Consider the following 16,551-nt stretch of genomic DNA (forward strand, 5'->3'; position numbering starts at 1 on the left):
ATAGGTAATCAAATCAGAGGAAAGCAAACAAATAATATGAAGGCAAAATAGCTACATGCAAATGTTTGAGAGAGAACGAAAAATTTGCGAGGCAATGTGGAATTCAAAGTTAATGTCTGTGCAGAGGTGACTTTGGAAGAGGGAAGAAGCTTATAAGTGCACCATGTACAATACTGAACGTGTTTTTTCACAGCATGTTATCCTCCAAAGTCTCCCACAGGATGAGTCACAAATGTGGTAACTAGATAACCAATCCCCAGAGGAGGAAGTATGTCAGAAAACTGCCGGTGGCTCACATGGAGACAGGCTCCATAACAACTTAGAGAGCTCATGACTAAGAAATATGTCAAGTCAAAGCCACTTGTGATTTGTGTTTAAATTAACGCCAACTTTGTCCTCATGCTCAACAGACAGGCAGGCCGGTCTTCTCACCATGGCCCCAAAAGGGAGAGCATTGTTCTTTCTACTATTTGTCACCTGCACAGCCGTGGGTAAGCAGCTACACCACCACATGCATCGTTTCTTCCTAAAAGTGCCAAAATGCATTCACGTTGTTCATGCTAACATAAATGTCAATATCGTCTGTTCAGCTAAGCCACCAGGTGGGAGGCCTGGAAAAAAACCTAACTGCAATGACATGGCCACAAAACTGGTATGTAATATCCTGAATTGTTTTGCTTTGAGATTCTCATCAAGCTTTTTTGTGACATTTTTCTTTTTGTCAGAATCAGCTGACCATCGTCAGCTTTAGATAATGACATGTCATCGTCATCACATTGAGATTGTGAAAAATATTTCTGTTCCTGAAGTCATTCTCATGAAGAGCATTGATTAGTGTATACGAGGTATGTAGAGGAGTTATGGAATCAAATTCTACTATTTTTAGTAATTTTACAGTCAGAAAGGGTAGATGATGGTAACTGGGGCAAAAATTATATGTGGGGCAAAAATTTTAGAGAAAGCATAAGGAGTCTACTTATTATCATTAGTGTATAGTAGTGTATTTGTTTGAAAGCTTTCTATTGCTTCATAAAATCATCAAGGTTGAGAATAAGGTATGACGGTGTGGTCATGTAGGATTTAGTGGCATCTAGTGGCTGAGGTTGCAGATTGCACTCAAGCACTTAAACCACAAGAGATTTTTATTCTAATGTAAAGATGATGTAAATAGTTATTTATTATTGATTTGGAGCATTAAAATGATTACCTTTAAAATTCCAGGGTGTAAATTAGGGGATTTAGGGAATCTAGATAAGGACTGCGGATCATAACCAGCTGAATCTTCTGGTTAGAAACTGTTCAGTGCTTTGACCGACCTGTTGCACATCAGTACCTTCATGAGCGCCCTCTGTGCCTTACACTTAAAAACATCAAATAATGTTACGTCTTTTTTTTTTTTATTAGATGAGGAGCTGTGAGAAGAAAGGTGAGGAACCTCATAATGTATTTATTTTGAATTAAATGAATTTGTGTTTAAAAGAGAAAGAGAGGAAAAGAGAGCATTTGCAACATTAGACAGATCTTATTCACCGTGCAAATCCTAATCCCATTCTTAGTTTATGAATGTGAGAGTGTATGTTTACATTACGAGTGCCCTCTGTAACATGAATCCCGGCTAATACATGGCAAACACACAGACCAATCCCGGTGTGTTTTAATTGTGCAACATATGAACATGAAGGGCTGCTATGTTACAGGATACCTGGCGACTAAGGAGATGCAGCTGAAAGCTCTCTTCAATGACAGGTGATTCTCTTAGTGTGTCTCTGTGCGGGACCCTGCTGTGACTTTGGTTAATTTCAATAAGTGTCTTTGGCTTGTAAAAATATTTAGCTGTTATTTTATATATTTTTTTAATGTATTTGCTCCAACATGCAGAAAATGTGAGTGTGTGACGACTGTGGTCATACTGTGCAGGATGAATGAAGCAAAATGTTGCTATAAATTTGAAAATGGGCTAAGCAGAATTTCACTTGATTAAAAGTTATAAAATTAATCAACATATTAAACACAATGCCAAATATTTAAAATATTTTTTACTCACCAAAAGCTTGTTTTAACTCTCTCTCAGTGATTTGCCTGTGGCGGATGGAGACACTAAGCAATCCGACACCCCTCTATCTACTTATCTCAAAATCCAGCGTTCAGTCTGCCCCGAAAAAGCCAACAAAGAGCCACAAGATGATGAAAAGGTGAGAATATACATGTACAAGCACTTCAAACACAAAAGATTTCTTTACTTAAAGATGATGTGTTTGTTATTGATCATTTGAAACATCAAAATGCTTATCTTAAAGTGCCAGTGTGTAAGATGTAGAGGGATTTAGGGCAGCTAGCAGTGAAGATTGCAGATTGCAACCAGCTGAAGGTCTCTTCCTACTGAAAAACAAACAGACCCAGTGATTTAAGCCAGCACAAACACTGAATAAGGCAGTTTATCCTTACAAATCAGTTTTTCTCCAATGCAGTTTGGCATCTTGGAGACAGGCTGCTAACCTAGCACAGGCTGATGTGTGCTTCGCTGACAGTTTTATATTCCAGTATATCCCCCTTAGTCCTACACACTGGACCTGCAATGGTTGATGGGACATGTTATTATTTTTTGTTTTCATTGGGCCTGTTTTAGTCCACACACATTCATTGTCTTGTCTCTCTTTCTACCTTTTTAGGCAAACAAAATGTGTAAAGTCCGCCATCTTCTAGCTATGATCAAGCTGATGAGAAACTCCTCCGTCAGTATTCTCCACTAATGCCAAAATCTTTATCATAATCCACTGACCAATGCAGACAGTATAATGATTCCTGCCATCCTTCTTATTCCCTCAGGCTGCATCTGCATGTTACATGCAAGCATTTGTGGCCCCTCAGGCCTTGGAGGCTTTGTCCTCACAGAGAGACATGACCGTAGAGGAATATGACACACTGCAGCGGGCCGCCAAACCTGTGCTGAAGGATATGCCATTTAAAGGAATGGACCCTCCCCCCAATTTGGACCTGAAAATGATGTGAGTGTGCTATGCAATTACTTTCTCCACTGTCTCTTTGCAACTTTTCTTAAAATTGTTGGTTGGTTTCAGGATGGAGATGATGACGGAGGAGCATGGTACCATGTCTCAAGAGAAAAGGGTTCGGGTGTTTAAATGGTTAAAAGAACTGATTGCCCAAAGGAACTTCAACTGTACGCGAAGGCCACCATCTACCTCAAGATCAAGTAAGAAGTTAGTTTAGTCAAGTCAGAAATCAAAGATTCTGACATATTCAACATTAGCTTTTCATGATAAAATCAGATAAAATCAATCTCTAACCTTAAACAGTAAGGAACCAAAGAAAAGAAACAGGGCAGAGATGCTATACAAGCCAGGTGGCACAAAGTAGAAGAGACAGAAAAAAACCTTTGAAAATAAGCGCTCAAGAGATGTGGCTGTAGAGAAAAAAAGGGGGAAATATGCAGAAAAAAGCAGAAGGAAAAGATGATGCAGCTGAAATAAAGCAAACTGAAATAAAATAACAGAGACCAAGAGGAAGAGTGGGAAGTAGATGTACGCAAAAGGCAGCTTTTTATTTGCAAATGGTACAAAACCGGCAAAAGAAACTGTGATAAGAACAAAGAGGAAGTACAGTGAGGGATAGCCTGTGTCAAAGAAACACTGCATCTGTTATGTGTGCTTGTGGACACATAGTGTGCATGTTTGCAAGTGTTGGTTTAGATGGAGCTTTAATCATGGAAATCATGCCAATCCAAGAAATCATTCAACTCCAAGCGCTGCAGGCAATAGTCTCAAGCAATGGTGACAGTTGCATATACCCCCAAAGCCCTAATTGCTAATTTTTTACTGCCTCTTTTCCATCATCACTTTTGTGTAAGCATGAGTGTGACTTGTAACAGCCTCATTCATTCTGCAGCGTCGCTGAAGCCCTGCAAATCTTTACTGCCATGGCTGAACTTAACGACGTTGGACATGATAGGACCTTACGTCTCCCTGTTGGACACAAGTGATGTGGATTCTGCTCCCAAAGAACAGGTGAGAACCAGTGAAACTGTAAAAAGCAACTGACAACATTTTAATTTGTAGCTCTGTTGATTTTTCTTCTACACTTTCTGTTTCAGCTGTGTGAATATGTCCGCTCAGGCCAGTTCAGAAGCGCCACAAGTATGAGTCTCAAGATGAATTCCCGCCTGGGCAAAAAATTGCTGGGAGAATTTCGAGAGTGCTTCAATAAAACGGAGTTTACTGAGAATATGGATAAGTGTGTATTCGTGCATGAATGTTTGTACATTAACGTATAATAATTTATGAATTATTTATTTTATGATTCATTTATGAAGCAACAAAACAAAGTTGCAAAGTGCTTTACAGTAAAAAAAATAGAGAGAGGAAAAACATAAAAACTAAGAATATTCATAGTAAAGGCTCTATCCTGTAATAATTTCTTTTTTAAGATAAAATTAGGTTTTTTTTTTAGATTTTTAAGTGCCATGTTGTGTCCTGAAAAAATTGAACAGGACATATGAACAATATCTCAATGTTTTTTTCTCAGTGTTAACCCTGAATGCTGAAGCTGTCAGGTTATATAAGGAGGAAAAGTCTAACAGATAAATGAGAGGGCGCATCATTAGAAACACTCATCGTAAAAGAAAATGCTTTCAATCTGTAGTTGGTAACTTTTACTGACTTTGTTGTTTTTGCTGAGACTGTCACTGCATCTGCACATGAGTACATGAAATAAGTCATGTTTCTCCTCTTCCGCGTAGTGTTTCTAATGGCATTTGCGAGAATCTGCTCTGGCTGAAGGGAAAAAGCCAGTCAGAGCCAAGAAATCTCTAATGCAGTCAGTCACTGCTCATTTAAGTCAAATTGTCAAAGTCAGCAGCGCTGATCAAAGATGAATCAAGATTCTGTCACTCCTTTTCCCATTTCTCAGCTCAGATGTTTTTAGAAACATATTTTAGTGTAATAATTGGCTTGGCGAGTTTCAACACGGCGGCCAGGTTAACAGTGCTCTAAAATATGTTTCTCGTAACATTTAAGGTGAGAAAAGGGAAATGCACAAACAAAATCATGATTCAAATATCAGCAAAGCTAACATTTGAATTTGTTGCCAGTTAACCTGTTTACCTGTGTAATGTTCCAAACAGGCGTTTTTGAGCATCCCACAATTTTTCAGTTTTTTTTGTATCCCCTGACCCAACTTTTTGGAACATGTTGTAGGCATCAAATTCAGACTGAGTGTGTGTGTTTTTTTTAAACAGTTAGGTGAAGATTAAATATCTTGTCTTTGTACTGTATTCAATTAAATATAGGTCAAAACAGATGTGTAAAATCAGTGCATTCTGGTTTAATTTATGTTTTACACCATGTCCAAAGTTTTTGGAAATTGGGGCTGTACTACTGTGAGGATGTTTTGACAGTTCCAGCTAATGTGACAAAAAGCTGTTTTTTATAAAGGTAACCAACTAAAACTATAAGGATAATAGCTCTGCGTAAAAACACATTTACTTGAATTTATAGGGAGAGATATCATTTCAAGGTTGAATTCATCACTACAATTTTGCTTTTAAACTTCATCAGGTTCGGCATACTGCTCTGTCATTATTCTGCGGCTCCAAACTTGACTCTTGACCTCAGCACGAAACTCCTCTCCGAGCTTAACAAGCGCGGAGACTGCAGGAACCCTAACATCAAACAGGTATTCAATCACCCAAACTTTCACCCATGTCTCCCCTCGGTGACGACACACGTAACAAATTTCATTCATCTCATTGACTGATTATTCTCTATTTACCCTCCAGTTGAAGAAACGCCTCGTCAAGTCTTTGATGTCAAAAATCAGTGGCAATGAGACACTACAGGCACTAAAGGCACTGGGTAGAAGTATTGCCTTGTTGTCTCCCAAAGAACTGTCCAAGGTCCCTGCCGAAGTTCTCAAAAAAGTTCTTAAAAAACTGAGGTCCACTATCCCATGGACACGTTCCCAGCTGCGTGCCCTGGTCAAGAATCTGCTTGGCGATAAGGTGAGTCTGCATGGCGACTGGAGGCGTGTCTCTCACATGCTCTCACTAATTACTCATCTCTGTCTGCTTTCTCTCAGTGTAAAGTGGTGTCCGGTAAAGAGCTGATGGACTTTGAGTCATTTGTAGACGGATTACCAAACTGTGTGCTCAAGCATGTCAAGGAGATGATGACAGATCCAGAGAGCCTGAAGAACATCACCAGGAGGATGAGGAAGAGGCAGCTGATGGCCTTGCTGCAGGGGGTGAGTAAGGAGACACAAGCAGAAATAGAAGCTCAAAATGTATCCATAGAGAACAACAAATGGATATCAAATCTCGATGTGAAATAAATAGTAATTTGTGTTATCTGTGATACTATTCTTACACACTTTTTTCACATTTTTTTCCCAATAGCCATTAAAAAATGAGGATCCATCACAGCTTTGGAAGAAGTTGTTTGGCCCTTTGCTTCAAACGTTTCCTTTAGACAAACTGAAGAAAGCAAACATCACCTCCTGGGACCAAGCGGTGACGAAAATATGGACTCGGTCACAGGTATTATCTTCGAATACCTGCTCTCTGCCAACAACAACCAACTCCTAACACATTTTATTATGTTATACTCTGAATTATCTGGCTTGTTTTTGGTTTGATTCGAGTCATTATTGCTTGATGCATTGATGCAATCAAACAATCTGGATTACAGAAGCTTTTAGAAATGTGTCCCCTTTTTTCCTTTTTTTTAAAGTAAGGTTTTGTAATATTATTATTTTAATCATAAATTATTATTGGTTATTTTTTTATTTTTCTTCTGCTTATAAAATTGCAGTGGCTTACAGAACATACACCTATCATTATTTGTTAGATTTTTTTACACATTACTGGCGAGGTGGGTAAAAAGCAAAACTCATGTTCAGAGTGTAAAAGTGTGTAAAACAAAAATGTACAACTACCACATTGTAGAATTAATATTATGAACCTTGATCTACCTTCACACCCCTTTAATGTCTCGCCACCTTCCTGCATTCTTGAATCAAAGCTCCTCCGAATGGCACATGTTGCTCTGCTCTCTCAGCCACGTCTCAAATATAGCACAGCATCACACTTCAGTAATCTCAAAAAACGTTTTCAGCCAACACTGTAACAAGATGCAGTCACCATTTATCTCAGCCATTGTTCATTGCAGTGTCCAATCTTATTCCCCAGAATGCTTTTAAGGTTTCAGGCTCCCATTGTATGTTAAATGGTTTTCGAGTAAGGATTAAACATAGAAGTCCAGAATTAGAGTTTAAGTTAGTAAGTAATAAGTTGCATTTACTGAAAATTTATGCAATGTTTCCTACTTTGTTGTCTTTTCTTTAGGCTTCCTACCTGGTGAAAAAGTTGTACAATCCAAAGAAGCCGTGGTATAGGTATGGGTAAGATATACAGCAGTGAACAGAATAATCTAAACCCCATTCAATACAAGACATACAAAAGCTCAATAAAGCATCTGACAAGGCTGCAATGGTTTTAATTGTGGCCATTCACAATGTCATTAAAGATACATTATGCAGGATTTTCCTAAAAATAAAACAATGTTTAGATTTATACAGAAGTAATCCCAGTAAACATTACTTATGACCCACTAGAAGTGTGTGGCAATATATTTTTCTGAAGAGACTCTGCCCGCTGCCTATATTTTCTTATTTTGACCTTATTTTCTGTGTTTGAGACATTTATAGGTGTGTAACCCAAAATCACACAAGTGAGATTGGGTCTTGATAGAAAGCTTAGCAACCAGGTGACAGACTGTAAGCAACAGGCAGCCAAGAGACATTGTGAGGGAAAAAATGCAAATATAGCGAGGTGAAATGCCAAATAGATGTAAATCAGGGTTTGGCTTTCACTTTTGGTCACAAATATAGACTGAATATTAAGATATATAGTGCATATAGCAATGTCCATGGTGGGAACCAATCGCGCGCAACCCTATTGATATATATATATATATATATATATATATATATGTATATGTGTGTGTATATATATATATATATGTGTATATATATATATATATGTGTGTGTGTATTTTTTTTTTTTTTTTTTTTTTTTTATTTTGTACATCCTTTAGTACAGGTACCACTAGAGGGAACTTGCATGCCACCATTGGTTCACATACCAGAGTTTGAGCACCAATCTTGTATTTCTTAAATTAAAATATATTAAACGATTAACATTAAAACACATTCTAATATTGGCAGAAAACAATTACACTTGACTTAAATTATTACTTCTGAGTCACCATAAAAAACATTAAATGATAAAAACTCACTAAGATGTACCAAAGTCATGTCTAATGCAGGCTTATGTACACATAGTTAGTGTTTGTTATCTGCATGCTCTTGTTACTGTGTGTACATACAGTACATCTGCCGTCCCTTTACCTGCTTACATTCAACACATTATTTGCTGAGACAGGAAGCTGGGTTCACTTCTTCAGGGAGTAACCTGTAAGATGATCGACCGAGTAGCAGACAGTGACACACAAGACATGGTCCAGGACATAACAGAGACTCCGCAGTGGCTTTCCAAACTGCAGGTATGTTTGTATTTGCTCACACATACAGTATGTACAAACTTCTGTTAATAAAACATGTTGTATATACCAACTGATAACAAATGTGTTTTCAGGCTGGATGTGCTGCTCGCAAGCTTTTTGCAACTTTGGAGAAAGAGACACCTGACTTTTTCAAGACTAAAGAGGGGATGGAAAAAATTCCCCCAAGCCTAGTTCCTCACCTGCCGTAAACAGTCTTTTCTGTCTGTCGGTCTCTCTGTCTCTCTCTGTGTGTCTGTCTCTCTCTGTCCCTATGTCTGTCTGTATGTCTCTCTGTCTTGTGTCTCTCTCTGTCCCTATGTCTGTCTGTATGTCTCTCTGTCTTGTGTCTCTCTCTGTCCTTATGTCTGTCTGTATGTCTCTCTGTCTTTCTCTATTTCTGTCTCTCTCTGTCCCTATGTCTGACTATTTATCTGTTTCTATGTATTTCTTTGTCTCTATGTCTGTCTCTATGTAAGTCTCTCTGTTTGTAAGTCTTCTGTCTCTATGTCTTGTGTCTCTCTCTGTCCCTATGTCTGTCTGTATGTCTCTCTGTCTGTCTCTATGTCTGTCTGTCTCTGTCTTTCTCTCTCTCGCTGTCTCTCTCTGTCTATGTCTGTCTGTCTGTCTGTCTCTGTGTCTGTCTGTCTGTTGGTTGGTCTCTCTGTCTCTATGTACAGTATGTCTCTGTTTGTCAGTCTTTCTGCCTCTAATTCTGTCTGTCTGTCTTTGTCTCTATGTCTGTCTCTATGTCTCTTTGTCTCATTTGATTAAAAAAAGATATAATAAAAATACATTTATATATTTGTATATTTACACTTTTCCAGGCCTTCAAAGGTGAAGGATTTGACTGAAGATGTGTGCCCTATCTTCCTCATCAAGATGGAAGAGGCCGACCTGAGCTTATTACCTCTTCGTTCTCCGTCTCGCCCGGCACTGGTCGAGAGAGCTCTCCTCTGCCTGGCCCAGTACACACAAGGATACAGAAGGGTGACAAATTAAAGGGATATAAACAGTCTCAGTGAGGTGTTGAGCCACCATGAGCTGTTAAAGCAGCAAAAATGCTCCTGGAAATTAAAACAAACCGTCTTACCTCATTTGGTGTTTTGATGATGGTGTCGGCTTTCTTGTCCAAAATGTTTCCTAAGCAGTCATTGGGGTTGAGACTCTGTGGCTGTGAAGGCCAAGTGTTATACACATCAAACCACTCAGTGAGGAAGCTCAGAGAGGAAGTTCAATGTTTTTCCTCATCGTTATTGTTTAGGTTTTTCCTTTAAATTGTCCCCTGCCTGAACCTACTACTCCACATATGCTTAAATTACATTGTGAGACCTGTGTCTGTGTTCTACAACAGATATTTAACGTGTAGTTGCAGGGGACCAACGTATCTGGGCTGGCCTATGAGGATGTGCTGCTCATCGGACCGCTTTTATGTGAGCTTCACAGCGTTCCCAACTGCTCCTCCTGGCCCCTGATGTCCTCAGCTCCGTCCTCCAGGACATGGCTGGCTGCCAGTACATTCCTCGAGGCCACAGGGCAGAAATAATTCAGTTGGTCAAGGACACTTTTGGGTAGGGAATGCTCCATGTTGACACTGAAGCAACTGCAGATAAAGTAATAGTCTGATGTATTTTGATGAAAAAAATAATGCTTGAATTTTTGTCTTGTCTTTTAGTCCGCCCCATTTTCTTGAACGTGATATTTCAGGACGCCTTGAGGGAATCTTTCAATTTTGGCACAAACATCCACTTAGATTCAAGGTTGAACTGATAAGATTTTGGTGGTCAAAAGTCACCTCACAAGACACGTTTTGGCCGTAACTCAAGAATTCATACGCTAATTATGACCAAAATTCATACAAATGTTGATTAAAATGATGGAATGATGACATTTCATATACAAATTGTCAAAAAAAGAGCCTTGGTATGCCCTGTTTTTGGCCATTATTTAGCCGCATAACAGAAGGCATTTGATCAGATACTGAATTGCTGGCAGTAATGTTTTTTGGGTGGCTACCTTGAAACTGTGCTGATTGTATAGATCTTCTGTGTTGCCAGGTTGGAGCCGTGAAGCATCCACATCTTAGAATCTGTTAATCTGTTGAATCTTTATTGCATTAACATACATATTTAAAGTATTGTCAGCTGTCATGGCTACAATTTTGTGATCTTGCACGTTTCTCTGGTAGTCCACCACCAGCTCATTGGCTGATATTGAGCTTTGGGTGAATGCTGTTGTACCATAAGATGAAGCTCTCTATCAGTCTCCTGCGCTCCTCTGTAAAAAAAGCGTCTAAGTAAAGACAGCATGTTTCTTATTGTAAACTCTACACTCGAATCATACGTGTCTCTATACAGTGATAACTTATATTCCACATAAAAACAAATACAGTTAAAACCTTTTAATTAATTCCTTAAGTCTTCACTACATATGGGTCCAGACAGACATGGATGTAAACTGCAACTTGATGGTAATTCTAGTTTCCTTTTATATTTTCTGCAGGGATCCATCCGTTTGGACAGCTGAGACACTGGAGGCAGTGGGTCTTCTCCTCTTTTATGATGACGATGCCATTTCTGCTCTGCCCAATAAGGTTTGTATCTTTGTCTTCTCCCTCACGTGCTGTATTGTCCCATAAAGTCCCATATTTTTATCAAGTCACTCAAAATAAAGAGGGAGCTCTGCACTGCCCACTTAAGTTGTACATGTATTTCTCATTTTATCTTTTTGCTTTTCCTCCCTCTTCCTCTCTCTGTCTCTGTCAGCCTTGGGTGAAGGACGTCCTGTATGACCTGAGGTCTGGCCCGCATCATGACTCCGTCGCCCTGAGAAAGAAATGCTTCGATCTCACCACCAGTAATAAGAATTGGTGATGCACTGTTCTACTTCACCTTTCTGTTCATCACCTGCAATGCGTCTCTCTCTTGTCTCTCTCAGCTGACAGTAACGGTGATGTTAAACAGCCCACTGTGGAGTTGATTGAAGAACTGGAAATGGACAACGTCTTCTGGACAGCAGAACAGCTCGCTACAATGTCACCAGAAACCTTCCTCGCTGCTGTAGAAATACTCGGGGACATCTATGGCTGGAGGGCAGACCAACTGGCTGTGCTCATTAAAAAAGCAATCGAGGTACAGTGGAGGAACTGATGCTGTTCTTGTTCACTCAAGAAGCAGAGGACTCTGGTGCAGTTTATAGTTTTCTCTTGTTCTAAGATTCATGGTATGTTGGGTTTTTTTTTTTTTTTTTTTTTTTTTTTTTTTTTTTTAGTATTCTTTGAGTTTCGGCGTTAACCTAAAATCAGATCACTGCACTAAAGGACTGTACGGAAAATATTTTAAATTTTCTTTAAGAAAGCAAAGCCCTCTGCATGCAGTATATATGTAGTATGTATTGTGTATATATATGGAAAGAAATCAAAAGTGTGTGTATGTGTGTCTTTGTTTGTATGTATGGAAAGAAATCCCAATATACACACACACACATATATGTGTGTGTGTGTATATGTATATATATGTATATATATATATATGTATATGTATGTGTGAAATGAAATCCAAATACCTATGTGTGTATGTATTTATGTGTGTATGTGTGCATGTATGGAAAAAAATCCAAAAATGTATGTTTCTATAAAATCTATAAAAGGAAATTCAGATTTGTGTATGTATAGATGTCTGGATGGATAGATAGATAGATGTATGGAAATCCAAAATTGTGTGGTCATTACAATCATTTTCTGAGTAGAAGCCTGACTCATTTGAATCATAAGTGTTGCTGTGTGTTTCCGCAGACCTTGGGCCCAGTGTCAGAGATGACTGAGAGTGAGGTGACGCAGTTAGGTTGCATAGCTCGGGGTTTCTCCAACACAGACTTAGAGAAACTCCCCTTCTCACTGGACATTCTGGACACAATTGCCAACTGTGGCTGGAATGAGTCACAGGTAAAGTACAAAAACAGTTTCATATTCTAATGACTTTTATACTGATTATTATGATGAATACTCATTAAGATAACCTGTCCCAATAGATGATGTCGGTGTGGAAGGCTGATGCTAAATATGACAAAGTGGTGGCGCAGCAGCTGGGAGCTGAGGCTTTGGTTGCACTGAGCTCGTTTATTAATGGCCTAAACTCCGGCGAGATCGAGCAGCTCAACAAAGATGCCTTCAAGTTTGTGCACTATAGTGAATTCACTGCGAGCAATTTTAGACAGTTCACGAGATGGAAAAAAAAACATCTTCTGATTTCATCTCATACAGCTTTAAGTTGTCACGTAACCATAACTCTGAGGGGTTTTATGCACTTTCCCCTATTTTTAAAGGGACAGTTCACCCAAAATCAAAATGCGTTGTTGTTATGTCGGAGATACCAGCCATAAAGATTTCTGCCTTCAATCAAATACAATAGAACCAAATGGCATTCAGCTTGTGGTGCTCAAATCATCAAAAAATACATAGAAAAACTCAAAAGCAATGTCTCTTTCCAGAAATCATGACCCTGTTACTCAAGATAATCCACAGAACTTGTTGTTTCATGTGGGAACTTTTCTTTCTCATCTGAACTGCTCCGTTTTACTGGGCAGAACGATGCGTGCATCCCTGCCAGTTCACCCAGCACCACAAAGTTAGCTAAAGTTACAGTTCAGCCAAGAGGACCCCATTAATGTTTGTATCCCACACTGTCTCAAGGCTCTTGTCCATGAGTAGATGCACGCGTCTCTCTGCATGGTGATACAGTCTGCAGGCTTAGTTTGGTAGAAATTAAAAAGTTTTGATATGAAAGCGCTCGCCACAAGATCTGTAGGTCATGAGACACTGATGTTGTGTTTTTCAAATGTACTCTTCTGGTGCTGTGAGCACCAGAAGTCGAGTGCAAAAGGCAAATGGCAGACATTTCTACAGTCGATATCTTCAACACTTTGCAACTCACACCAAAATAATCCAATAAATAACACTACAAGTAAGAGGATTTCGATGTGAACTGTCCCTTTAATCTATGGTTTCAATTTTGCATTTTTTGAGTTATACTGACAAATCATTCTGAATGCTTAGTTTTGTGGCAATATGATTTCACAGTCAAGAGTGAGATTTCTTTCAAGCTTTTTATTAAATTTACATTTATCACGCAATATGCATTCTGTAAAGCAGAATCAAGTATTTTTACTGTTATATAAGGTGTGTGTTTGTGTGTGTGTTTTACAGGGACGCTGTGGGCTCAATTGGTGATGTTCAGTTCTCCCCCAGGGTTAGAAAGCAGTTGAAAAATCTTGCCGTGTCTTTATTTGGAAATCCCAGCACCTGGGCTCAAGCACAAGTGTGTGATCTGAACAACATCATGGGTTAGATAACTCTCTCTATTATGTGATCTCTGCAGGAAACTTAATCCCATTGTAGTATTCCTCAGAAGTACTGCAAACTGTAGGCTGCTATAGAAACTAGTTTGAAACCTCATTCTGGGTTGAGCAGCGTCTTCCAAAATGCTGACTGTTTCTGTCTCCCTCAGCTGGGCTGGATGCACCTGAGATGGCTTCTTTGGACCTTTCTGTCTTCTCTTGTTTCAGTGAATCCAGCATCCCACTAATACCACCAACCAGTTTAGCTGTGAGTAACTTCCTCAAACCTTTCTCCCATCCTTCCATCACCAAAGCTAGTAACTAAGTAGATTTACTCAAATACTGTACTCAAATGGAGGTATTTTGGCTTCTCTTGAACATTCCTTTTTTATGCTAGCTTGTACTTCTACTCCACTACATTTCAAAGGGCAATACTGGACCTTGTACTCAAGCACAGTACATTAATGTAACGGCTATGGTTGTTAGGTTGTTTTTTTTAAATAATATTTTTCATACTATTTTACAATCAGCTTCTAAAAACACCACATCTTGTTTAAAAAACTCTCCCTTTTATTAAGTTATTTTATTGAGGAACTGATCTCTTAAAGGTTTTTTTTGTTGTTGTTAAAAATTAGAATTACCGCCTGGCAGTTGTATGCCTCCACCAACCAGTCAGGATGTAGTTTACATCAATGTTTTTCAGGATTTATCTAATATATGCAGCGAAGGCTTCGTGGGAAGTGAATAAAAGGTACAGTGTATGTTTTTGGTGATGTTTTTCTATGGTTCACACAAAAGCCATAGTAAGTTATGTCAAAAAAGTACATGGCATTTTAGGCTGCCCCACATGTTTTTTTAGATCCAATTTAATATAATGTTTTGTTTAATATATGAAGCACGGGGTCCCTGCTTCATCTCTCTTTCAGCTAAGGGGTCCTTGGAGTGAAAAATGTTGAAGACCCCTGTTCGAAAGGATATGAAACCCCTTTCCACTCCTCTGACCTCTGTACCACCTTCTGTTTTCCATCCAGGCGCTCTCTGAAGATCAGCTGGAGGGTCTTGGACCTAACAATGCTGCCAGGGTGACAAATGACCAGCGAGCTGCCCTAAGAGCCAATCAGCGGGCAGCTCTTGAAAGGGCCGAGACCGGGTCACCTGTCAAAAAACAAACATCTGGCCACTCAGGTAAGAACGCACATGCACACAGCTGTAATGTCACATATTTGCAGAAAATAGTGTTTATGTAGGAGCTCAACGCTCGTAGTGTCAAAATGATTAAGGAAATAGGATTTCAGTGAGGAAATCTTTGCATTCAGTCTTCATGTCTTGTTTAGGAGCTCCGTCACTGAGTGTCGAGGGGATCTCAGCCTTCATGAAGCCCCTTCTGTTTCTCCTCATGGGGTTCCTGCTGCTGTGAGAATAAAGTCACTACATCCAACCATGAAACTAACAGGAGCTTTTAGCTAACCACACGCAGAGCTACATGTTATTCCTTTAGTGCACTTATCATATACTTTAATGTTATTTGTAATGAAGACTTGCTCCTAAGATTGTCTGAGATGGCTGGTTGTATGGGGAACTTGTCCATAGTCAGTCACGCACGCCCTCAGTTTGGAGAAGCAGGCTGGAGTCTGACACAGAAGCAAAGTAATCTATGTATTGCTGTGAATGGGGTCAGCAAAAAAAATTTTTCAGTCACCTAAAACAATATATTGCTTCCCTCACAGCCAGACTTGGTATGTGTTTTGTAAATTTTGTGTATAAAGTCATAAGTTCAGATTCACTAATGTCACACAATAACACAAACTAACAAAGTGATCGAAGCAGTGGTAGACCAGCAGCTCCTGTGTTCAGTGAGCCAAAATTATTGTTTGTCTTCATGGAGTCTGGTGGCCTTGATGAGAGCTTAAATGTGAAACTGATGCCACTAATGGCTTCCCCTTTGAAAGGGGCTGTCCGTAGAAGGGTAAAGCGAAAAATACTCACGATATAACGTTTACTTCATCTGTTTTTTTTTAGGCATCTAAAATGCATTTTGCTGCTGCTCCCATCCAAAGCAGTACATTGTTTAGGTTTCATGACGGTCTCCAGCCTGCTTCTCTAAACTTGGGGCGTGCCGACAGGCATCTACTCTGTGTAATACACTGACTACAGATTAGTTTCACATACAGCTCCACTTCAAAAAATCTGAATCTCTTTAACAAAAACATAACATAATCAAATAACCTTTTAAGCTGTGTAAGAATTCTTTATCAAGACTGTGTAACAATTACTAAATATTCTGTCTATATATTTATAAGAAAGCATATTTTAATAGAATGAAGAGGATATTTATTCATGTTTGTCACTCTTGTGTCCTACATGGCAATATTTGATACACTACAGATAAAAGAAAATGATTGAAATCAATAATAATAATAAAACAAGCTAACTGAAACCGAATGTTGGCTCTCTTAAATCACGGTTTTGCTCTGCTCTGCACAGCAGTTCTTCTCACAATAATTTATATTTTGCATCCTTGGTGGTAAATCTAAAGAATACAATATGACAGCACAGCCTGTCATTGTGTGGGTCAAGGACAGGCGCTCTGCCGTCATGCCCCAGTGCATGACGGAAATGACTAACTCTAACATCCAGTCCACCCGAA

The 16,551-nt window shown here is 39.1% G+C and overlaps 1 protein-coding gene across 1 annotated transcript; it reads left to right on the forward strand.

Moving 5' to 3' along the window:
* The first annotated feature begins 194 nt into the window (after positions 1-194).
* On the forward strand, positions 195-15,989 carry otoa (otoancorin). The gene is given in 30 exon segments (XM_042489589.1): positions 195-237; positions 411-491; positions 591-652; positions 1,405-1,426; positions 1,698-1,746; positions 2,072-2,192; positions 2,670-2,732; positions 2,827-3,005; positions 3,078-3,211; positions 3,904-4,022; positions 4,109-4,248; positions 5,571-5,688; positions 5,792-6,013; positions 6,091-6,255; positions 6,407-6,547; positions 7,355-7,404; positions 8,453-8,573; positions 8,666-8,778; positions 9,398-9,533; positions 9,940-10,011; positions 10,014-10,141; positions 11,073-11,163; positions 11,336-11,426; positions 11,508-11,701; positions 12,364-12,513; positions 12,600-12,742; positions 13,774-13,910; positions 14,075-14,172; positions 14,936-15,089; positions 15,239-15,989. Coding segments are annotated over 30 exon segments (3,420 nt in total). The 3' UTR covers positions 15,322-15,989.
* Positions 15,990-16,551: the final 562 nt, after the last annotated feature.

Source organism: Plectropomus leopardus, chromosome 7 (genome assembly GCF_008729295.1).
Source record: "Plectropomus leopardus isolate mb chromosome 7, YSFRI_Pleo_2.0, whole genome shotgun sequence".
In the NCBI taxonomy this organism is placed as follows: Eukaryota; Metazoa; Chordata; class Actinopteri; order Perciformes; family Serranidae; genus Plectropomus; species Plectropomus leopardus.